Below are 26,163 nucleotides of genomic sequence, written 5' to 3' on the forward strand. Positions count from 1 at the left end.
TGTGAGGTCAAATCCAGTACCTGCACACCTATTTCCTTTTTTCCTCCAAGCTGAATCACTGTCCTTCTCCAGTGTTTAGTCTTCATTTCTGTCGAAGAAGCATCGTTTGTTAGATGGTATCACACGTCTTCGATAAACGCGACGCGTTAACTGCACTCATGTCTCTTCTTGTGTATCTCAGCCAAGAATTCAACGTAAACTAATGCCTTATGGACACTGCATGAAGAAAAAGGGTTCCCTCTGTTGGGTTATTGAATTAAGTATATACTTTTTACCCTCTGTGTGTAATGTCGACCATGCTATTTCTTAATAGGTTGTACCTCGTAGGAGAACATCAAGAACATATCCGGCCCCTGTAGCTGAGTGGACGGTAGCTCAGCGTGTTCGGTGAGAGGGTTTGCTGCCCTCTGTAATTAAAAAAACTGAGTTAATCGATCAACAACGAACTGAAACGGATGTCTTACGACGTCCGCCCCGCGCAGATGCAACGAGCAAAAGCAAACAAAATGAGATTAAAGAAAAAAGTGGTCGGCGCGACAGACTGTCAATCCTAAGGGCCCGGGTTCGATTCCCGGCTGGGTCGGAGATTTTCTCCGCTCAGGGACTGGGTGTTGTGTTGTCCTACTTATCATCATTTCATCCCCATCGAAGCGCAAGTCACCGAAGTGGCGTCATACCGAAAGACTTGCACCAGGCGAGCGGTCTACCCGGCGAGAGGCCCTCGTCACAAGACATTATTATTATCAAAAACATCTTTTCATTTCTTCCAAGACAACTAAAAATGAGATAGTGGCAGAGATAAGTTTCCCTAAGAAAGCCTCTGGCCTCGTATAGAGAGTTGAAAAGTGGTTACCAAAAATCTCAGACAGTTCGTGACCGAACTGTGGAAAAACGTTTGCGATTTAATTATTGACTTTCGGACGGAGAGTTCATATGTTATTTTCAGTTAAAATCTGCCATGACGAAGAAAATGTTTTGCGCTGCGCTGTGAAAATGTGCCGTTTCTTGTTATTTCTCGCAACAGGTTTTCAACGGCGAAAGCAATGCGTTTAGACCGTTAACAAATTAATTCTCGCTTATATATCGTTCCTCCACATATTGTAAATACTTTTCTAAAACTTGTGTATACAGCAACGTCATATTTTGTTTTCATTTTAGCACTCTGTTTCAATAGGAAACCTATACATTTAGGAAGTTTTATTAGATTTACTGCTGTGACTCATCGTACCAAACGAATTATCTGTTCAGTTGATCGCATGCTGTCTGTTCTTTCACAAATTGCTAGATTAGTAAACCATCCCATACCGGTACCAAAACCAAGCATATTCTAATTCCACTCCATCTGGTAGCAAATACAATTAATAATGTAGTCTATAAAAGTTACTGCAGATACATAGGCTAACAAGGAATCAATTGAGTGTGCCGTCTTTAAGTAAAGCTCATTTGAAAGTTTTGTATTAACAATGATGAGAGGAAAAACATTAGGTGGTAATGATTCACCGTGTGCTTCTGGAGGGCTACACAAAATGAGCGTTGGGGGAGGGTGGGGGTGGAAAGGGTTGCAGAGATCAATCTTCTCGGGGATGTATGTTTTACGCTTCACACAATGGACTTCGTTGATCTTCAAGAAATCTTCAGAAGAAGCTATTGACCATGAACACCGAATTACAGTGGAGCGCCACAGTGCTCACAAAGGTTCGCATCGTCAAGATCGAAGGCGAACTCCTTGAGAATTACAAATCATGCAGACGTTTAGTTAAATATCCAGTCTTAAAGAATTCATGTGGAAACATATTGGTGTAACGGGCTGATTAGAACTGGCGGAATGTAATGGCATCCAACCGAATAAGAGAAAGTCCGCTGTGGAGATTATCGTGAAATTGGCTATCATACAGCAGGCAGTGTGGTAATATGTTTTATATGCCAGAAGAAAAAATCCTGAAGTCGAATTTGTCCACTGGATCCTGGTGGTATGAGCTGCATAGTCACACACGTTTCAGGAGGGATAGCTTGCTCTAAAGGAGTATAATTTTTATTTGCAGACCACTAATCAAGTAAAAGTAAGTTATTTTGCTGAGCTATTGGCCAAAAGCAGAGCTCATACCACAGTTGTAGTTTTCTTAAGCCCATTTTCCCACTCTATCTAACTGTGACGTAAATATTGCGAACTGCCCTTGTAAGATCATGCACACGACAAAGAATTATAGGAAGCAGAGCACTTCAAACTTCTTGCAATGCAATAAATAACTTTCCAGTCAATTCACCGTTCCGATTACGTGTGGACATAACTGTATATTTAGGCGTTAAGCCATTGATGTATTTTTTGATCTTGATACAACTTCATTTGTACCTGTAATTTCCAGGGCTCCTTTCATACACATTCCCGCTTCAACTCCTGGTTGGTCGAAGTTGAAAACAAATTCCGTACTGAACGATAGCATAAATTTGTTTACCTCATCTACATATTACCGGATCAATTTCGCAGTTTTCTGTGCACCATCAAGTTGGGTCTTTTTTGCAATTTCGTTGTCTCACGACTTACAATTCTGTAGCACTGTTTGAAGTTGAGCAAACATCCACTGTTTCCCTTGAAATCATTGTAGTCTCTATAGGGTGTTACAAAAAGTTACGGCCAAACATTCAGGAAACATGCCTCACACACAGAGAAAGAAAATACGTTATGTGGACAGGTATCCGGAGACGCTTACTTTCCATGTTAGAGCTCATTTTAATGCTTCTCTTCAAATCAGATTAATCATGGAATGGAAACACACAGCAACAGAACGTACCAGCGTGACTTAAAACACTTTGGTACAGGAAATGTTCAAAATGTCCTCCGTTAGTGAGGATACATGCATCCACCCTCCGTCGCATGGAATCCCTGATGCGCTGATGCAGCCCTGGAAAACGGCGTACTGTATCACAGCCGTCCACAATTCGAGCACGAAGAGTCTCTACATTTGGTACGGGGGTTGCGTAGACAAGAGCTTTCAAATGCCCCCATAAATGAAAGTCAAGAGGGTTGATGTCAGGAGAGCGTGAAGGCCATGGAATTGGTCCGCCTCTACAGTACATACTGACGAAACTAAAATGAGCTCAAACATGGAAATTAAGCGTTTCCGGACACATGTCCACATAACATCTTTTCTTTATTTGTGTGTGAGGAATGTTTCCTGAAAGTTTGGCCGTACCTTTTTGTAACACCCTGTATAGCGTGCAGTTTGACGTGCGTCACGTAGTAATCACTATCATGCACATCCGGTAAATTGTATCAAGCATCCTTGAAAGGCAGAAACACCAAATTTTGTTACAAGTGTGCCTAGTTCTCCTTTTAATATTCGTAGTTCTTCTTATGCATTCCATGGTCATATTGATGCGGACTTATTAGAAGTCTTTCATAACTGTTGCTTTGTGTTTAGTAATTACTACTTGGACAACGACTGCCCTTTATTACGTTTCACTGGAAACAGAATTTTTGGCTCTCTGACCGACAAGGATGATGAACTATATCGCTCAACACCTGCTTCTTACACACGTATAGTCATCACTGTACTCTTTATGTACACTGTCTGCGTACACGACACAGCACGTCCCCTGATTCATCTTGCACAAACCCTAATATTTGATCTGTCTCTTCTTTCTCACTCAAAGAAATTCTTTTGATTCCTTTCTGACGAAAAGTCAACTTCGCCAACTGTTGTTGTAGATACAATGCAATGTTTGCTTTTTATCATTGTCACTGTTCTTCTCTGTATCAACACCAACAACAATGTTGCACTGTTGTGAATTAACTACACTCTGTAGCCTCATACTGTTCCCACAATTCAACGCCGCCAGTCCCGCCCAAATCGCCATTAGCAAAAAAATGGTTCAAATAGCTCTGAGCACTAAGCGACTTAACTTCTGAGGTCACCAGTCGCCTAGAACTTAGAACTACTTAAACCTAACTAAACAAAGGACATCACACACATCCATGCCCGAGGCAAGATTCGAACCTGCCACCGGAGTGGTCGCTCGGCTCCACACTGTTGTGCCTGGAACCGCACGGCCACTCCTGTTGGCGCCATTAACAGCCAATACAGAAGTTGAATAGTAGATAAGAAGTTTGACGTCGAATGCTGTAAACATCATTGGCCTTTTGCGACCATACATTTAGGAGCTTAGTAGCATGTAAAGAAATAAAATTGTGAACAAGTATACAGTGTTCCACACCATTCTAGCAATTCTGTTTAGCGGTCATCGACATCAATGACGGCAGATACTGGGTCATTCACAGTCTGTGTTTATATATATATATACACTATTGGAAATTGAAATAAGAACACCATGAATTCATTGTCCCAGGAAGGGAAAACTTTATTGACACATTCCTGGGGTCAGATACATCACATGATCCCACTGACAGAACCACAGGCACATAGACACAGGCAACAAAGCATGCACAATGTCGGTACTAGTACAGTGTATATCCACCTTTCACAGTAATGCAGGCTGCTATTCTCCCATGGAGACGATCGTAGAGATGCTGGATGTAGTCCAGTGGAACGGCTTGCCATGCCATTTCCACCTGGCGCCTCAGTTGGACCAGCGTTCGTGATGGACGTGCAGACCGCGTGAGACGACGCTTCATCCAGTCCCAAACATGCTCAATGGGGGACAGATCCGGAGATCTTGCTGGCCAGGGTAGTTGACTTACACCTTCTAGAGCACGTTGGGTGGCACGGGATACATGCGGACGTGCATTGTCCTGTTGGAACAGCAAGTTCCCTTGCCGGTCTAGGAATGGTAGAACGATGGGTTCGATGACGGTTTGGATGTACCGTGCACTATTCAGTGTCCCCTCGACGATCACCAGAGGTGTACGGCCATTTCAGGAGATCGCTCCCCACACCATGATGCCGGGTGTTGACCCTGTGTGCCTCGGTCGTATGCAGTCCTGATTGTGGCGCTCACCTGCACGGCGCCAAACACGCATACGACCATCATTGGCACCAAGGCAGAAGCGACTCTCATCGCTGAAGACGACACGTCTCCATTCGTCCCTCCATTCACGCCTGTCGCGACACCACTGGAGGCGGGCTGCACGATGTTGGGGCGTGAGCGGAAGACGGCCTAACGGTGTGCGGGACCGTAGCCCAGCTTCATGGAGACGGTTGCGAGTGGTCCTCGCCGATACCCCAGGAGCAACAGTGTCCCTAATTTGCTGGGAAGTGGCGGTGCGGTCCCCTACGGCACTGTGTAGGATCCTACGGTCTTGGCGTGCATCCGTGCGTCGCTGCCGTCCGGTCCCAGGTCGACGGGCACGTGCACCTTCCGCCGACCACTGCCGACAATTTCGATGTACTGTGGAGACCTCACGCCCCACGTGTTGAGCAATTCGGCGGTACGTCCACCCGGCCTCCCACATGCCCACTATACGCCCTCTCTCAAAGTCCGTCAACTGCACATACGGTTCACGTTCACGCTGTCGCGGCATGCTACCAGTGTTAAAGACTGCGATGGAGCTCCGTATGCCACGGCAAACTGGCTGACACTGACGGCGGCGGTGCACAAATGCTGCGCAGCTAGCGCCATTCGACGGCCAACACCGCAGTTCCTGGTGTGTCCGCTGTGCCGTGCGTGTGATCATTGCTTGTACAGCCCTCTCGCAGTGTCCGGAGCAAGTATGGTGGGTCTGACATACCGGTGTCAATGTGTTCTTTTTTCCATTTCCAGGAGTATATATATATATATATATATATATATATATATATATATATAATTTTGTACATGAAATTTTTCAGTATTTCTTCAGATGGTAGTGGAATATAGGTTTAAATATAGCATAATTCAGGTCACTTCGTGGTAGATCAATTCAGTCCTCGTGTATCAAGTAGAGATTTTATCTTACTTGACATACGGGATCATGTACAAGTGTCGGTCAAAAAGTTTCTGTTCGAAGGCCGTACAGTCCACAATCGGCACGACCATCAGACAAAATCACATTGAGCCTTAAGGCAGCGATCTCACCTCTGAACCAGGTTGCGGATACCAACTTTACAAAACACCATGTCCTCCAGACTGAGGAAGTCCGTAAATGCTCCTGCATCTCCTCGTCCGACAGATGACCCTTCATGGTCTTTTTTAAGGGACCGAAGGCTTGATAATCGCATTGGTAGCCACCAGAAATATAGGGCGGGTGCTCTAGTGTCCCACTTGAGTTGGCGTAACTTCTGCGTTACGATATTTGCGGATGGGAACATGCGTTATCATGAAGCAGCAGAGCTGCTCGTAACAGCTTTCACTAACGTTTCGCTTTAATTGCACGCCTTAATTTCTCCAGTGTTGAGCAGCTGCGTTCGCCACTCAGGGAGACACCATGTTCCGTGAAATGGATGTAGCTTACCTCCCAGATCAACCGGCGTCTTGGGTGAAATCACGACCAGCACCGAACTTTTATCATTTCATGACGGTGGTGCCTGACTTACAAGCTGTCCTGTACACAATCTTCTTTCTCCTTTGGATATATACCTACGTTTGTCCATAGGTGGCCGAAAAACGAACAATAGCATGTTCGCTCAATTTGGACGCATTTGGTAAGAACGTCGCCATAGTTCACGTTTCCGCGTTTACCGCACGCGCGTCGGAAAGATATGATTGTCGCATTGATTCCTTGACTGCTTGTCGGCGATTATGTACCCACATCGTAGTCGCACTGTGTTGCTTATATGCGGCAGGAACCCTTCAGGCAGAAACTTTTTGATCGGGCCTTATACATTTCCAGTGTGTAACTTCTCGCCTCTGCTGTGGAAGAAAGGTCTTATAAACCTGACAGCGAGAATTCTGATAAATCGTTTTCCCATAGGATATAGATTATGTAACTGAAATATCTCATTGATCTGTTTAATTAGCCTTTGTGTAGGGATTTTGAAGTTTACTAAATGCGCTATTTCCTACAGGATTCTTAACTTCGAATGCTGGTTCAGTTAACAGCTTATCATCAATGTTCCATTGTTGCAGTAAATGTTTAACACAGTTTGGAAGTGCTAACCACTTTGTTTTTTTAGATCTTAATATTTTTCATTGAGAATAATGCACGAATTTCAGGAATTCGTGTGATATATGCTGGAGTTTTGAAGAGCATTAAAAATAGCTGCAAACATTCTATGTTAGAGGTTCCGCATTGGTAGGAATTACTTGTACGTCAGATACGGCAACAAAAATGTTGAATGACAAAAACATCCGTTCCGAATCATTTTCAAGTTTTCGCTTAAGAGACAGCTCTTCAATGATTCATTCTCACCTAACTTAACATGGACATTATCAGCGTAACACCCAACAACGTTAACTGCAGACATCTCAAACATCTCTATACGTTTTGTTAACATGTTGTACAGACTCCTAGCTTTAACTTCGTCTCCACCTATTAGAATTAGATAAAGATGTTGTGCTTTGACTTCAGAACCGTCTACATATCCCACTAACTTACACATCGATCTGACATTTCTGACATTCGAACTCTCACCTATAAGGGTGATAAACTCGTCCAAAATATTTGCGAAGAGAACAGTATTTTAACGCCTGTGCGTTTTATGCAACCCTGACTTATTGTTTGGCTGCCTCTACAACTTGTTACACTGGATTGAAAGTGAAACTGTGAGCCACATCTAACAAACTTAAACTTATATGAGCCACTGTAGCATCATTTTCCTCTTTCTCTAGTTTAAATATATGAAAACGAAAGTACTCATATATAGCAACAGCGAGGTCCTGGTATATTGACGTAAATAATATTAGTGTGTCCTGTATTCCTATGGAAATTCTTGTATCATAATTTTTTGCTGTACCTTTACAATTAAATTTAGTTTTGATAATAGTTGTATAATAATAATAATATCCATTGTCGTTCCCTGACTCTGGTTCCTAGTGTGGTTCACCAAGTCACTCCGTTTGGCTCCAAGCATTATATTGCATGCTCTGCATTTGACTTTCGTGTTAACATTACTAACTGGTCCTAACAAGTTTTTAAAAAAGTCTTCAATTAACCACCACGCAGAGAATAATTGTTTTGTAGATTTTTCCTCATCTTGCGCAAGCTCCCTTTCCTTCTTGGGTGCAGAACAGCCACCTTTTGCCCTCATTATTTAGTAGCCTTGTGCCTTTAACGTTACAATACCCAATCACACATATCCGAATCACAAAATTTGCTGTAACGAATTGATTTAACAATATTGGTTCTCAATTCGTATTTCAGTCGGCTCTTTAGTTTATAACTTTATGATTGTTTATTGATAGCTATCGGTGGAATCCTTCAGTATATGTGGTATCTTAAATGGTATCGTCTCAGATGTCACCAAATCATTCACAAGCAAATGAATATGAAAGAATGCAGATTACATTATACGTAACATACACACTACATATTAAATCTGTATTAGTTTGTATTTTACTGAAGTTTCAAAATCAACATAATACTGAATTAAATATTTATGCACTTCAGAGCGAAAATTAAACTACGTTACTGTTTTAATCTTCGAGATCCGCCACTACGCAGCAAAGGCCAAGGAGCTCCGCTACGTGCAGTGGAATTTCGGTAGAGTTGACAGCACTGTACCACAGAGTAAGAGAAAAAAATTGTTAATTCTAAAGTTTTATAATTCTATTGTGAACATAAAGTTAAAAAATAGAAACACTGAAAACGAAAACGATTTATTGTCGTTCCGAGTTGCATTCTGATACCATTCCTAGGGATACCCCAGGTTAGGACGCATGTCCAATTACCATACATATTTATCATTTGCGAGGCATAGCTGGATCGGTGGTCGATTATAAAGATATTTCAGGAGAAAAAAGGATCAAAAACTGTACATAAAATCATGAACTTAAACTGAAAGAGATACGTTGCAGCCAGGGAAGGTGTGATATGTCCCTATGTCCCGGTGCACTCATTTGTTAAGATTGGTTCTCGAGTTTCTTTTTTTTTTTCAGGATGGGGGTTTGGACAATGGGCCCCCAAGGCGAAATATCCCCTTAAAATAGCCTCAGATGAACAGGTTGGACTTTCTGCTAAGCGAAATTTGGCACTGACAGGGAGCATGCATGTCCGTACACGTAACGTCCACGGGACTGCCACTAAAACTGAGGAAGTATTTCATGAAGAATGAAAATATAATACGGACATAGTAGCCGTAACAGAAACACAGAAAAGGGCGAAGATACGGAAGAACAGAATGGTTATATCTACATCAAACACTTGGAGCCTAAAGCGCAGAGAGCCAGACGAGGGGTCTCCGTAGCTATTACGAAACATCCAAGAAAGATATAAAATCCAGGAATCAGATTGGGTAAGGGATTCTTCAGTTGCAAATTTAATTATTAAGCCATTTAGTTGTGATCATGGCAGTGTATACACCAAACGACGACACCAAGATGAATGAAACAGAAGAATTTTGTGAGGAACTAACGAGATCGCTAGACCAGATAGGCGATTGAAAAGAAATTTTAGTTGTTGGGGACTGAATGCACGTAGTGGTGGACCTCACTGTTGTTCAGCATGGGGAAAATGTGTTAAATGACTATAGGATAGACTGACAGACCCATTTCATCAATTGAAGATAATGAATGGATGGTTTAGGCCCAAGTCATTAAGCCAGTAGGCCTGTAAGAGGGAACAACCAAATCGTAAGTTAAGATCAATAATTTACTATATGATAGCAGCGCAGAAAACAAGACTGCTTGTTAAGGACAGGGCGATGAATGTGGATCAAACCATTACTTACAGGTTTCAAGAAACCAACTTTCCCTTGAAACGGAAAAAAAATGTTGTAGGTGGAGAACTGGCAAGTGTGATGTTGTCGAAGATCCAGTATATCCTGTTAAGTTTACAGCAGGATGCAGCATGGTTTCTCTATGAATTTAGACTGGCATACAAGGCAACGCATGTCAAGGATGATACTGCAGAGAATATATATTAGTCTTTCGAAGCGATGATACATTTGATGCTCTCTGAATGTCTGTGGGAAAAAACAAAATTGAGATAGAATGTAAGAATCCATGGTGGAATGAGGAAGTAGAGAAATTGGTGTTGATGTAAAAGGTGGCCTATAATAATTGCTGAGCATTCTGCTTGATGAATACAGTAAAACGTAAGGAGCTAAGCAGAAAGAAGCAGTAAGTGCCATTACTAAACCTAAACATTAGGCGAGGCAGGGAGTCGGAGAAAATATAGAAGAAAATGCAGGTGGTACTAGAGCAAGCAGAACGTGGAAGATACTGAAGGCGATGAGAGTTCAAAACAGTAATAGATTTGGATTACTATAGTGATGGTGGAGGTGTTGGTGAAGTATTAGCAAGCCCTGCTCGAGGAGAAGAGAAAGGAATTTGTATAAGGAATGTTAAACTTGACGGAAAAAGAAAAACATCCCTGTACACGAGAGATAACCTCTCAAAATGTCTGAAAGCTCTGAAGCGTATGAAAAATGGGTAATCACCTATCCGGGTAGAATAAACATAGAATTAATGAAGGCAGCTCACATAGTTGTGTATGATATCGTGGCCCAATTGGAAGTAATGGATAAAAACAATTTTTACTTCAACATAAAAGAAGGGTTGTAGATAGGACTGAGGAAATAACCGGTGCACAGGTGTAATGCCATCAGTAGACCGAATATATAGGATAGTCTTAAAAGAAAGAGTTGGGATGTAATATCTGAAGAATGGTTTTAGACCAGGGCGCTCACGTATTGACGGGAAGTAAATTGCGAGAGTAATCGAAACCCGTTTAGTTCTCATCGATTTGCAAAGGCCTGTGACACCGGACCACAAAACAACCTGTGGACAAGTGCGAAGAAGAGTGGCTTGTCAACGAGTTACATTAAATTAGTTAAAAAGTTCCATACGGTCTGTGCGAATACCGTCAAAGTAGAAAATTCTGTGTCACTGGAGTTTCCTGTTACAAAAGCGCTACGCCAATGGCGTGCTATAGCTTTGACACCATTTTTATCTGGTTAAGTCTTTATGACTACGGTTTTCCACATGACCGCGCGTGATAATAATTACAGTTTCACCTAAACCATAAAGTATAATAATTGCTGGACGAGAGGAGGCCCTTCGTAGCAAGTCTCGGGGCTGTTAGCGCAACCGGCAGCTGAAGCATTGTTGTTTGCTCAGGCAGCCACGAAGCGCAGCTGCTAATCTTGTGTGACAAGTAGACCCGCTATCAGCGTTAAGCTGGGAGCATACAGCAACGACATTTAAGCTCTGTACATTTTCTGTGATATATTCAGGAAATTTAGCATGCAAGAAAGAAAGTGGCATCGAAAGCTTTCTTTTACAATTTTTTTTTTTTAAAAAGAAGTTTGATGCAGCTCATTACAAATCCTCTACATAACATCTTCTTCTCAGAGCGGCACTTTTATACTACGTCCTCATTTATCAGTTGGATGTATTCCAATGTTTGTCTTTTCCTACAATTTTTAACGTTTACAGCTCCCTCTAGGGCCACGGAGGTTAGTCCCTGATGTCTCAACACGTGTCCTACCATCATTTTCGCTTCTTCCTGTCAGTGTTTCCCACGTGTTTCTATTTTCGTTGATTTGGCGGAGAACCGCCTTATTCCTTACCTTACCAGTTCACCTAATTTTCAACGTTCTTCTGTAGCACCATATTTCTTCTGTTCCGGTTTTACCATTGTCCATAATTCACAACTGTACACTGCTGTGCTTCTGACGCACATTCTCAGATATTTATTCCTCAGATTAAGGCGTATTTTTTATTTCAGTAGACTTCTCATAGCCAGAAAATTCCTCTTTGCCTGTGTTAGTGTGCCTTACATGTCCTCCTTGTTTCGTCCATTATTGTTATTTTGTACCCAAGGCAAAAGAATTTCATATCTTCTCCAACATTGTGATCACAGTTTTGTTGTTACGGTTCTTACTATTGTCATTTCTGCTACTTCCAGTACCTTTGTCGTTTTCCGGTTTGCTCTCAGTCCACATCCTCTACTCAATAGACTATTCATATCATTCAACAGATCTTGTAATTCTTCTTCAATTTCGCTGAGGATAGCAATGTCATTGATATCTTTTCACCCAGAATTTTAATTTTATCCTTGAGCCATTCTTCAATGTACGTCATTGATATTCGATGTATGGTTCAAATGGTTCAAATGGTTCTGAGCACTATGTGACTCAACTGCTGTGGTCATCAGTCCCCTAGAACGTAGAACTACTTAAACCTAACTAACCTAAGAACATCACACACATCCATGCCCGAGGCAGGATTCGAATCTGCGACCGTAGCAGTCGCACGGTCCCGGACTGCACGCCTAGAACCGCGAGACCTCGATGTTTGGATTGAACAGTACAGGTGAAAAACTTTATCTATGTCTTACATCCTTATTTATCCGAGAACTACGTTCTTGGGCTTCCAGTACCAATTTCCCTTTTAAACCTTGTATATATTGTATATTACCTGTCTTCCTCCTATACCTGACTCCTACCTTTCTAAGAATTTCGTCCTTATTACACCCTTCTATTGTCGACTGCACCTACTAGGTCGATAAACCCTAGGAGCATATACACATCTATATTACCGTCGCCTATTAGCGTTGATATATATTACAGTCGTCTATTAGAATTATTACGCTGAGAAAAATCAAGACACACTACTCAAAGGATATGTCGACTTGGAAACATACAGGGTATAAAGGATAGAAGTCTAGATTTCTTTTTTAACAGGTATCTTAAAATGAACACACAGAAGTGTGCTGGTTGTTTTTTCTCTACGTCGAACAGTCTTCCCACAAACACGTCACAAACATTACAACCTCGTGTTTCCTTCTCAGTCGTGTCTGCAAAACTAAGTTGATACATCTGTCATTATAGACTTGTGTCCACGCATATACATTGCGACACCTTACCTGCTGCCTGGGGGAAAAGTAAGCATTAATGGCTAGCTCTTGCTTATATACTTAGAGGTACACTGAAGCACCGAAGAAACTGGTATACGCATGCGTATTGAAAAAAAAGTGGTTCAAATACCTTTGAGAGCACCATAGGACGTAACATCTGAGGTCATCAGTCCCCTAGATCTTAGAACTACTTAAATCTAACGAACCTAAGGACATTGCACACATCCATGCCCGAGGTAGGATTCGAACCTGCGACCGTAGCGGTCACTGGCTCCAGACTGAAGCGCCTAGAACCACTCGGCCATGCGCATTGAAATAGAGAGATATGTCAACAGGCAGAATACGGCCCTTTGGACGGCAACTCCTATATAAGACAACAAGTGTTTGGCGCAATTGTTAGAACGGTTACTGCAGCTACAATCGCAAGTTATCAAGATTTCAGTGAGATTGAACGTGGTCTTATAGTCGGCACACGAACGACGGGACACAGCGTCTCCGAGGTAACGATGAAGTGGAGATTTTCCCATACCACCATTTCACGAGTGTACCGTGAATATTAGGAATCCAGTAACACATCGAATCTCCGACGTGACTGCGGCCGGAAAAAGATCCTGCAAGAAAGGGACCAACGACGACTGAAGAGACTCGGTCAACGAGACAGAAATGCAACCTTTCCGCAGATTGATGCAGATTGAAATGATGGGCCCTCAACAAGTGTCACCGTGCGAACCATTCAACGAAACATCATCGACATAGGTATTTGGAGCCGAAGGCCTACTCGTGTGCCCTTGATGACTGCACAACACAAAGCTTTACGCCTCTGCTGGGTTCGTCAACACCGACATAGGACTGTTGATGATTGGAAACAAGTTGCCTGGTCGGACGAGTCTCGTTTCAATATGTATCGAGCAGATGGACATTTACGGGTATGGAGACAACCTCATGAGTCCAGTGTTTCAGCTGGAGACTGTTCAAGCTGGCGGACGTTCTGTAATGGCGTGGGGCGCGAGCAGTTCGAGTGATATAGGACCACTGATATGTCTAGATACGAATCTGACAAGTGACAGGTACGTAAGCATCCTGTCATGTCCACTGTGCATTCCGACGGTCTTTGGCAATTACAGCAGGACAGTGCGACACCTCACTCGTCCAGAAATGCTACAGTTGGCACCAGGAACTCTCTTCTGAGTTTAAACGCTTCCGCTGGCCACCAAACTCCCAAGACATGAACATTGTTGAGCATATATGCGAGGCCTTACAACATGCTGTTCAGAAGAGGTCTCCACCCCCACGTACTCTTACGGATTTATGGGCAGCCCTGCACGATTGATGCTGTCAATTCGCTCCAACACTACTTCAGACGTTAGTTGAGCTCATGCCACGTCGTATAGCGGCACTTCTGCGTGTTCTCGGGGCCCTGCACGATATTAGGCAGTTGTACCGGTTTCTTCGGTTCTTCAATGTAGAACCCAACCTAAAAATGTGTGACTTGTCATATTTGTAATAGTTAGTCTGTAAATGATATAAATATTGATATAATCTTCTTCAGTACACTTACTATGTCTTACATCAGAAACAGTGGCTGTTATAAGGCTACTTCCGAAACATTATTCGGCGTCTAAATACGGTTACAGAAAATTATTTGATACCGGTTTTGATAAACATCCAAACCATCGGACTGTCTTTGAATAGTATGATGTTTTTGAGTCTGATTACTACAGCAAACGAAGACTTCTCTCTTTACTGAATTCTCAAACGTTACCGAGAATTTGCTTTTTTGTAATCACAGTAATTACTACATTACGGCCTACGTAATCTCCAGTATCAACATAGTTTAATCCAAAATTTTAGCTTATGTAAGAGAGTTTATTTTCCTTAAGTAGAGAGAGTGTATTGATGTGTAAAAATATCCTCTCCTTTCAGGGTTCCGTGCCTCAGTCAATAAAAATGGGATCCTTAAAGGATCGCCGTGTTGTCCGTCTTCATCTGTTAGCAAGATTTCACAGAACAAATGAAGGAAAAAATCCGAAAGTTGTTAATTTTTAATTATATAGCATTAAAAATATTATTTTGCCATAAGAAACTTACATTTCATTCTCACTCTGCGAAAATTCTCAGGAACTAGTGTAGCAATTTTCCTCTGGTTTTCAGTAATAGGTAGAGTGATTTATGAGGAAGGTCTGTTTGCATAATTTACAAGCATTTTGTATTAACTGGCCTAGATACAATGAAGTGTACTCCCTGGCCTGTGTGTAAACGATGCCTTTGCCATCTAGCGGTGATCCTTGTGAGGTCGCCTGAATTACCCAGTCACGCTTAGCATGCGTTACTTTTCAGATTAAAGTAATACCAGTAACTGATGCTGGATTGCGCTTCCCTTGTTTGGGATGAGGTACCATTATCACATAAAGTACCCGTTGAAGTATTTTGTAGAACAATTCGACATCTGCATGACAACAGCCCTATGTCCGCATACAGGGATGACAACAAACGAAGTCAACACATCTGCACTTGCCATTTAGCATAGCATGTTAATATAACTTCAAAATTAATAAAATAATGAAAAATTACAATAACAAATGCGAAATTGCACGAAACGTTAAATTTAAAACTTAAAATTACAACGCTCTTGAAAGTCTTGGAATTCCTGGGATCAGTATCTTTCCAGTATCATTATCGATAACAGGCAAAAACAGTCGAGATTGTCCATTTCTCGGATGGATGAATTACCTATATATACCGTTAACTATGTACGGAACATTTGGAAGGAGATTCTTTCTCGCGCTGTCCGTTTTTATTTAGTCTAAACTGATGCATATGATATCGTACTGAATGCAGTGAAAATGGGCAGCTAATGCAGTCACCAGTAAGAGCTTATACAAACAGATTCGTTACCCCTTCCCCTTTTTTTTAAGTGCCTTCGGACAAGCATTAACGGTGTCCAAACAATCAGTTGTAAAAATTTTACGTTTAAGTAACATATCGCGTTTTCTTCATTTTTTTTCTTTACGTTTTGCCAGCACACGTTTTAGAAAGTCAAAATAGCAAAAATCGGTTTTAAATTTCAATCGGTAAGTGTTCAGATGAGTCATCGAGATTTACTAAATTTGGAGGGAAGCCCTATTTCCTTGGTTTTTTATGAGTTATGTTCGATAATTATACCCGCGATTTGTGGGTGGTCAACGTCACCTCTTACGTGAGTCAGATGCAACATGTGGCATTAATTAAGAAGCATTATTTTTTTCATTTCAGGTAAGTCTCTGCCGCAGAATGAGAGGCAACAGGTGTTTCCAAACGGTACTCTGGTAATCAAAGAGGCGGACGAGCAGGACTCCGGGGGCTACGTCTGTGTCGCCTCGAACCCTGATGGTCTCACCTCCAGGAGCAAACTCAACGTCCAGGTTATGGGTAAGTTGTCCACAAATATACATCTCTGTACAAAAGAGAATTACCAGCGTTCAAATTCGAGAAATATCAAATTTATCAATGTGTAAACACAGTCTTTTTTCCAGAATATTGATGAACTTGTGACGGCTCTCACTGAAACTGGTACATAATTGCTTCGATGCGAGTGCTATATTTTAGACAATCATAATTAATGTAGAACCAATGAGAGAAATTTGCCTCACCGCTAATGTATGCAGTGACATTAGTACACGTTTGGTAATTACGTACATCTGGACACTTTTCTAAACATTGTTCTGCTCATCGCTGCAAGCATTGCTTCTTAGCCACAACGTTCACAATAATAACACATTTGAATTTTCGATTGTTCAAGGTAGGCTTAATAAACAAAGTTCTTAATTACTGAAGCAAAACAAAAGTTGTGACATCCAGATATTGAGTCCGACTGGGTCAAACGAAGTTCTTAAAATGTAGGTACTTTATGTACTTTCCTCCCGTTGACTGGGAACGATGGCGTCGACGGCGAGGTCATTAGTACTGGGGCACATGTTTGGGTTCGGCAGGGAAACTGACTGCGCCATTTTGAAAAGAAGCATACCAACCTAGTAATTAACTACTCTTCAGAAACTACAGAAACAGATCTGGATAGATCGACGGGGATTTATACCGAATGTGTCGAGTATCTTAACCGCTGCACCACATCGCTCTGTCCTGCGAATCGGCGCCACGTCTTTATCTAGAGAGCGTATACTATATCTGAGGACGTCTGAGTTTCGTCGTCGTTCAAATCGTCCATAATTGGCGATGAAGAAAATTTGGAAATTTGTAGTAAGGTCTTATGGGACCAAAATGCTGAGGTCATCGGGCTCAAAGCCTACACACTACCTAATCTAATTTAAACTAACTTACATTATGGACAACACACACACACACACCCAAGCACGAGGGAGGACTCGAACCCCCCCCCCCCCCCCCCCCCGACGGGAGGAGCCGCAAGCGGTGAAGTACGTCGTCCAGAGACTGGTTTAATGCGGTTCACCACTCTAGTTTTTCCTGTGTAAGACTCTTCGTCTCTGAATATTTACTGAAACCGTCATCAGATTCAGTCTGATTACTACATTCATCCCTTGGTCTCCATCTACTATTTTTATGCTCAGCTCATCCCTTGATTGCCAAATTGACGATTTCCTGACGCCTCTCAACCTATCCCTTGTTTTGCTCAAGTTGTACCATAAACTTCTTTTTGTCCATTTGGTTACAATACCTCCTTGTTAATTAGTCGATCTATCTACATAATCTTTCAAATCCGTAGGTAGCACCACTTTTCAAATTCTGTTGTCGTCTATACTGCTTACCTTCCACGTTTCACTTTCGTGCAAGGCTATACTCCAAATATTTTCAGTGACGGTTTACTAGTTGATGTCAAATAATTTTCCTTTTTCAGAAATACTTGCATGGCTGTAGCCAGTCTCCATTTTATACCCCTATATTTCGGCCTCGCTGCCCGAGTAGCAATATTCATCTATTAATTTTACTGTCTCTTTTCGAAATATATTATTTAATTCGAGTACATTCTATAAGACTTGTTTTATTTTTTGTTGATGTTCATATTGTACTCTCTTTTCAAAACGTTGCCCATTACGTTCAACTGCTCTTAGAAGTTATTTGCTGTCTCAGTGTGGTTTATGCTGCACAATTTAAAAACATTTCCGTTTCGCCCATTCTAACCTGGTCTTATTCGGAAAGATTGCATAGGTTGAAACGAAAATACCTGAGTTTACATAGAGAGCTGGCCGATCGAGTTCGGAATAGCTTCAGGGCTATAGGACGAAAAGAAAAAGTGTGATAATGAGGAAATATCTTGGTATGTTGCTCCTATGTTTTAGTCACTCAGAACGTTTCTGCTTATACTGATAACTTCTTGTCACTTTTGTCATTGACCTTTAAGTTTTCATCCATTTTCACCCAAAATGTGTGGCATATAGTATGCGGAGAATGGAGAGGACTGCGTTGGGAACAGTTACTACTTATGAGAGTGTGAGGTCGATACGATGTTATGTTATAATATGTTGTGTTAACCGGGGACCTAGAAACACCGACCGACATGAGCGAGAGGTTCTAGGCGCTTCAGTCTGGAACCGCGCGACCTCAACGGTCGCAGGCTCGAATCCTGCCTCGGGCATGGATGTGTGTGATGTCCTTAGGTTAGCTAGGTTTAAGTAGTTGTACGTTCTAGGGGACCGTTGACCTCAGGTGTTAAGTCCCATAGTGCTCAGAGCCATTCGATCGATTTGAACCTAGAAACGACCCAGACGCAAAGTCTCCGCAACAGCCGCAGTGGACCGCAACCCCACGACGACTACCGCAGTCCACTTCACCACTCCAACGCCACACACCGAATCCAGGGATATTGTGCGGTTCGGCCACCGGTGGATCCCACAAGGAACGTCTCACACCAGACGAGTGTAACCCCTATGTTTGCGTGGTAGAGTAATGGTGGTGCACGTGTACGTGGAAAACTTGTTTGGGCAGCAATCGCCGACATAGTGTAACTGAGTGGAAATAAGGGGAACCACCAAGATTCACCGAGTCAGATGGAAAACCGCCCAAAAACCATCCACTACTGGCCTGCTCACCGGAACTTGACACAAATCCGCCGGTTGGATTCTTGCCTGGGGCCGGCTCTTATTTCCGGGCGGGAAACCGTGCGTTAGAAATAGTTCAAATGGCTCTGAGAACTATGGCACTTAACATCTATGGTCATCAGTCCCCTAGAACTTAGAACTACTTGAACCTAACAAACATTAGGACATCACACAACACCTAGCCATCACGAGGCAGAGAAAATCATGACCCCGCCGGGCATCGATAAGATATACACTCCTGGAAATGGAAAAAAGAACACATTGACACCGGTGTGTCAGACCCACCGGACACTGCGAGAGGGCTGTACAAGCAATGATCACACGCACGGCACAGCGGACACACCAGGAACCGCGGTGTTGGCCGTCGAATGGCGCTAGGTGCGCAGCATTTGTGCACCGCCGCCGTCACTGTCAGCCAGTTTGCCGTGGCATACGGAGCTCCATCGCAGTCTTTAACACTGGTAGCATGCCGCGACAGCGTGGACGTGAACCTTATGTGCAGTTGACGGACTTTGAGCGAGGGCGTATAGTGGGCATGCGGGAGGCCGGGTGGACGTACCGCCGAATTGTTCAACACGTGGGGCGTGAGGTCTCCACAGTACATCGATGTTGTCGCCAGTGGTCGGCGGAAGGTGCACGTACCCGTCGACCTGGGACCGGACCGCAGCGACGCACGGATGCACGCCAAGAATGTAGGATCCTATGCAGTGCCGTAGGGGACCGCACCGCCACTTCCCAGCAAATTAGGGACACTGTTGCTCCTGGGGTATCGGCGAGGACCATTCGCAACCGTCTCCATGAAGCTGGGCTACGGTCCCGCACACCGTTAGGCCGTCTTCCGCTCACGCCCCAACATCGTGCAGCCCGCCTCCAGTGGTGTCGCGACAGGCGTGAATGGAGGGACGAATGGAGACGTGTCGTCTTCAGCGATGAGAGTCGCTTCTGCCTTGGTGCCAATGATGGTCGTATGCGTGTTTGGCGCCGTGCAGGTGAGCGCCACAATGAGGACTGCATATTACCGAGGCACACAGGGCCAACACCCGGCATCTTGGTGTGGGGAGCGATCTCCTACACTGGCCGTACACCTCTGGTGATCGTCGAGGGGACACTGAACAGTGCACGGTACATTCAAACCGTCATCGAACCCATCGTTCTACCATTCCTAGACCGGCAAGGGAACTTGCTGTTCCAACAGGACAATGCATGTCCGCATGTATCCCGTGCCACCCAATGTGCTCTAGAAAGTGTAAGTCAACTACCCTGGCCAGTAATCTCCGGATCTGTACCCCACTGAGCATGTTTGGGACTGGATGAAGCGTCGTCTCACGCGGTCTGCACGTCCAGCACGAACGCTGGTCCAACTGAGGCGCCAGGTGGAAATGGCATGGCAAGCCGTTCCACAGGACTACATCCAGCATCTCTACGATCGTCACCATGGGAGAATAGCAGCCTGAATTGCTGCGAAAGGTGGATATACACTGTACTAGTGCCGACATTGTGCATGCTCTGTTGCCTGTGTCTATGTGCCTGTGGTTCTGTCAGTGTGATCATGTGATGTATCTGACCCCAGGAATGTGTCAATAAAGTATCCCCTTCCTGGGACAATGAATTCACGGTGTTCTTATTTCGATTTCCAGGAGTGTATATGGTGCTTGTGCTTCGCTAACACCGTCCGGCGATCGCAGTGATTTTGTGTTGCCTCCACTACTTAATTATATTTATGATGTTTGCAAATATTTCATTGGTAATGTAAAATGAGGCGGCCGAAGTGGCCTTGCGGTTCTAGGCGCTACATTCTGGAGCCGAGCAACTGCTACGGTCGCAGGTTCGAGTGCTGCCTCGGGCATGGATGTGTGTGATGTCCTTAGGTTAGTTACGTTTAATTTGTTCTAAGTTCTAGGTGACTGATGACCTCCAAAGTTAAGTCGCATACTGGTCAGAGCCATTTGAACCATTTGACTGCAAACTAGTACAAACGAGCTAGTCAAGTTTGTTCTGATTTGGTTTCATCCACGGCAGCTAATTTGGTTCTCAATTCACGACGTGAATACATACCGCCAGCGAGTCTGCCGTTTCTGTCAGTAGCGCGTTATCGTACTGCCTGTTTGTTTTTGTCTCGTGATCCACGACCGACGTTTAATGATCTGTTTGGCACTTCGCCAGCATGAGTGGTTAGCATTTCTCATAGCTTCACTCACCACTGCTGGTGGTGGAATGGATTTGATCCTGCAGCTGGAGGTTATACGAATAGACTTCAGAAAGTAATCTGCAAATGTCATCCTACGCCAAAGCCATTAAGCAACAAGAGTGGCGCACTTGAAGAAGAGGGTACATATTTCAAGACTCCTGCAGACACAGTCTGCTGCAATAAAGACAACAGATACATCAACATGTGCGAACGGAATGAAGCGGAGACTGGAAACGAATTTCGAAATTGAAGAACATGGGGAAGCATGATTCTTGCAGGTATAACGTCTAAACTACCCACAGGTTCACCGTAAGGGACTGGATGTAATGGCGCGTCCGGTCGAAGTGAAATTTGACCATGGCCGCACAGAAGTGGATGATGCTGATCAGCCACCCAGTCGAGATCCTACAAATTCAATTTCCATTGTTTCGTCAAGTGGAAAGAGCCTCTCCAGGAGGGGAAGGGCTGAGAGATTTTGCAGCAATGAGGACGTTCGCACAGCGGTTGTCGAATGGCTTCTTGACCAAGCTGCAGACTTTCATCGTCAAGCTATTTAGTTGTTGGTAGAACGTTCCGCCAATTGGTAATGTAATTTGAAAATAGTTTCCTGTATCTGTCTCGCTTTGATGTGTAGTGCAGCAGCGTGCCTTAAAAATGTGCAAATTACTTTTTTCGGTCTCCTGGGATTTAACTCACGCGGCGACAACCGAGGGCTTTCCCCTGGTCATTATCACTGTGGCTCTCGTCTTGCTAACTGCAACGCTCGTTCGCTGCCCCACTGGAATCCAGGATCGGTTTACCTTAAGACTTCTTTCTTTCTTGTTGAACTAATATAAATTGTGCCAATTTATGTAGCTTCACTGAACAAACAGCTTTTCTGTACAGCAACAGCGAGCTTGTTTTTATTATGTAGACGGTCTCTCACAGCTCGTGCTCCCCCACTGCCGCTTTCTCCACCTGTGTCAACATACAATCTTGTTTTTTGTTCGGTGATTATGGTACACATGGGTCGTCCAGTCGTTCGAACATAGGCTTCTCCACATATACACGATATGTAACCTCTTCCCGACATTGTGAGTGGGTTCATATAGTCTTTCTGCCGATTTTAAACGCCCTTCGATCTTCTTGGTTGATTTGTAAATAGCGTTTACGCCGTGTTCGCGTATTATAGTGCCGACACTGTCCGTCACCGTGGGAGCGTAAGATGGAAAGGCAGTACCCGACATTTCTAGCGACGTGTCACTTCGCTCAGTGTCACGTTCCGTGTCATTTGTCATGCACCAGGTGGAATACCCTTTGCTCCTCAAAAAATAGGCCAAGTATACCGGGTGTTACAAAAAGGTACGGCCAATCTTTCAGGAAAGATTCCTCACACACAAATAAAGAAAAGATGTTAAGTGGACATGTGTCCTGAAACGCTTATTTTCCATGTTAGAGCTCATTTTAGTTTCGTCAGTATGTTCTTACACCTACGCTCACTGGAGTACGTTATCATGATTTCATGCGGGATACTCTAGCTGTGCTGCTAAAACATGTGCCTTTACAAGTACGACACAACATGTGATTTATGCACGATGGAGCTCCTGCACATTTCAGTCGAAGTGTTTGTACGCTTCTCAACAACAGATTCGGTGACCAATGGATTCGTAGAGGCGAACCAATTCCATGGCCTCCACGCTCTCCTGACCTCAACCCTCTTGACTTTCATTTATGGGGGCATTTGAAAGCTCTTGTCTGCGCAACTCCGGTACCAAACGTAAAGACTCTTCGTACTCATATTGTGGACGGCTGTGATACAATACACCATTCTCCAGGGCTGCATCAGCGCATCAGGGATTCCATGCGACGGAGGGAGGATGCATGTATCCTCGATAACGGACGACATTTTGAACATTTCCTGTAACAAAGTGTTTGAAGTCACGCTGGTACGTTCTGTTGCTGTGTGTTTCCATTCCATGATTAACGTGATTTGAAGAGAAGTAGTAAAATTGAGCTCTAACATGGAAAGTAAGCGCTTCCGGACACATGTCTACATAACATATGCTCTTTCTTTATGTGTGAGGAATGTTTCCTGAAATGTTGGCTGTAACTTTTTGTAACACTCTGTATTTCGCGTCGGAAGTGCTGCAGCTCAAATGTTCGTCGTGTGTGCTGCGAGCGTAACAGTACATTTCCAGCTCGGGTCATAATTTGAAAGTTTGTGCATTTACCGGCTGGTGTATATCGGTTTCCGATATGCACTGATGGCCAGGTTCTCACATTTCTGCGGAACCAGAATGCCTAGAAAGGGTAGCTGCTGAACCTTTCCATCCTCCATAGCCGCCGGAGTGGCCGAGCGGTTCTAGGCCCTTCAGGCAGGGACGTGTGTGATGTCCTTAGGTTCGTTAGGTTTAAGTAGTTCTAAGTTCTAGGGGACTGATGACCGCAGATGTTAAGTCCCGTAGTGCTCAGAGCCATTTGAACCATTTGAACCCACCTCCATAGTCAATACTGGCACGAGAATGTTCAGAATTCCTAAGAAGTCATCGCACTGTTCTTCCCTACGGATCCACACGACGAAGGTCTCGTCCAAGTATGTGTCCAGCACTTTTGTTGAGAGCTGAATATGGAAGCGTGGCTGCTAGCTTGAACAGTGACAACGACCTACGCTTTTTATCTTCGTGTCCGACTGTAAAATAACTAAGGTGACAAATGTCATGGGATGCCTCTTCATAGCGTACCGGACCACCATTTGACTGACTTATTGCATCATCTCGAAGTGACATAGACTCAAAAAGTCGTTGGTAGTTCCTCGCAGTAATATTGTACCATGCTGCCTGTATGATCGTGACATAGCGCATTGTCAACTACAAAAATTCCATCGCTGTTTGGGAACATGAAGTCTACGAAAGGTTGCAAACTGTCTCCAAGTAGACGACCATAACCGTTTCCAGTCAATGAACACAGCGGCCTGTTGACAATCTGGGTCTATGATTTCGTGAGGTCTCTGCGGCATACTCGAATCCTGTCATCATCTCTTACCAACTGAATTCGCGTCTCATCTGACCAGGCAACGGTTTTCCAGTAGTGTCGGGCACAAACTGCAGAGGGGTGCAAAAAAATGCATCCACTGTTTAAAAGTCCATAGATAGCAAACTAATTGACGGAGTTGTCTCATCTTTGGTAGTGTAATAGTTTGAAGTACCGACAATCGCCACACAAGCGTTGTGTAGCGTTGTTTTGTTTTGTCAGCTGACAGTCGTCAGATAGTCAGTGTTTTGTTCTTAGTAGCACCTAGTTACTCGAGTAAACATGGCTGGCGCAAGGCATACATTTGATAAAAGGAAGTCAGTTTTGAAGCGGTATTTCAAGGACGAAAACATTAATGAGGTTCAACAACAATGGCGAAAGGAGTATCAATCTGAGCCACCGACACGTTTAACGATTCATCGCACTCGAGACAAATTTGAAGCCGAAGGCTGTGTTAAAGATGTACACAAACAACGATCTGGACGACCTACAACATTAACAAGTCCAGCTAACTCCCGTCGTGTGTTACAACAACTCACTCGCTCACCACAAAAGTCTGTGAGGCAGTGTGCCCATGAAACTGGAGTGAGTCGCTCAAGCGTTCGGCGAATTTTGAAAATAGCAAATTGGAAGTGCTACGTCCCAGGACCGCTACATGCAATGAACGAGGACAACCCAGATCGTAGAATCGAGTACTGCGAGTGGTTTACTAACATGGTGCGCAACGATGAAGAGTTTGCAGAGGTGATTGTGTGGTCTGATGAGGCACAGTTCAAACTCAATGGTACAGCAGATCGCCACAATTGCATCTACTGGGCCACCACAAATCCGAACGTCCACGTAGACAAAGCCGTCAATTTGCCAGGAGTAAATGTGTGGTGTGGGTTGTCTTACTGTGGCTAGATTGGGCCATTCACCTCCGACAGCGCAATTACCGGTGAGATGTACCTTCAGTAGCTTCAGACATCCATTTTACCTGCCAGCCGAGACTTGTATGGAAACGGAAGTGTTTACTTTCAACAAGATGGTGCCCCAGCCCACTACCAAAATCGTATTAGGGCTTATCTCGAAGAAAATGTACCAGGAAGATGGATAGGCCGTAGTGGAGTATCCACCACGTTCCCCAGACCTAGCTCCTCTGGACTTTTCCCTGTGGGAACACTAAAAGCGTCGTTTATCGACAAAAGCCACGCTCATTGGATGAACTTCGAGAATCCATCGTACATTCAAGTGCAAATATCCAACTGAACACGTTACAGACAGCAGTTACAGTGCGGCAGTTCGGCGGCATCGTTTGTGTGTGGACGTTAAAGATATCACCTACAGTGAAATTTTTAAGTTGTACTTTAAGCTACACTTTCACGAAAAATGAGACCACTCCGCCGATCAGTTTGCAAGTTATGGACTTTTAAACAATGGATACATATTTTTGGACCCCTCTGTATAAATACCCAGAAGGCGTGCTACAGGCGACATCATGCTGTTAGCAAAGGCATTCACGTCGGTGGTCTGCCGCCATAGCCCATTAACGCCAAATTTCTCTGCACTGTCCTGACGGATACGTAGGTTCCACATTTATTTCTGCCGTTATTTCACGCAGTGTTTCTTGTCTCTTATCAATGCTATCGGTCGTTAAGTGAAGTCCGTCGGTCACTGCGTTGTCATTGATCAGAGGTAATGCCTGAAATTTGGTATTCTCGGCATGCTCTTGACACTGTGGAGATCAGAATATTGAATTCCCTAACGTTTTCCGATCTGGAATGGGCCATCCGTTTAGCTCCAGCAACCACTGGCCGTTGGAAGCCTGTTAATTTCCGTCTTGAAGCAATAATCCCGTCGAAAACCTTTTCACATGAATTACGTCTGCATCTACATTTATACTCCGCAAGCCACCCAACGGTGTGTGGCGGAGGGCACTTTACGTGCCACTGTCTTTACCTCCCTTTCCTGTTCCAGTCGCGTATGGTTCGCGGGAAGAACGACTGGCGGAAAGCCTCCGTGCGCGCTCGAACCTCTCTAATTTTACG

General features: G+C 43.9%; 1 protein-coding gene across 1 annotated transcript in view; it reads left to right on the forward strand.

Moving 5' to 3' along the window:
- The window catches only part of LOC126335702 (Down syndrome cell adhesion molecule-like protein Dscam2), a 1,471,118-nt gene that overhangs the window by 1,224,685 nt on the left and 220,270 nt on the right, over positions 1-26,163 (forward strand). Inside the window, exon 13 of the mRNA XM_049999160.1 lies at positions 16,142-16,297. Within this exon, the coding sequence (XP_049855117.1) occupies positions 16,142-16,297 (156 nt within the window). The remainder of the gene's footprint in view (positions 1-16,141; positions 16,298-26,163) is intronic.

Source organism: Schistocerca gregaria, chromosome 2 (assembly GCF_023897955.1).
Source record: "Schistocerca gregaria isolate iqSchGreg1 chromosome 2, iqSchGreg1.2, whole genome shotgun sequence".
Taxonomy (NCBI): Eukaryota; Metazoa; Arthropoda; class Insecta; order Orthoptera; family Acrididae; genus Schistocerca; species Schistocerca gregaria.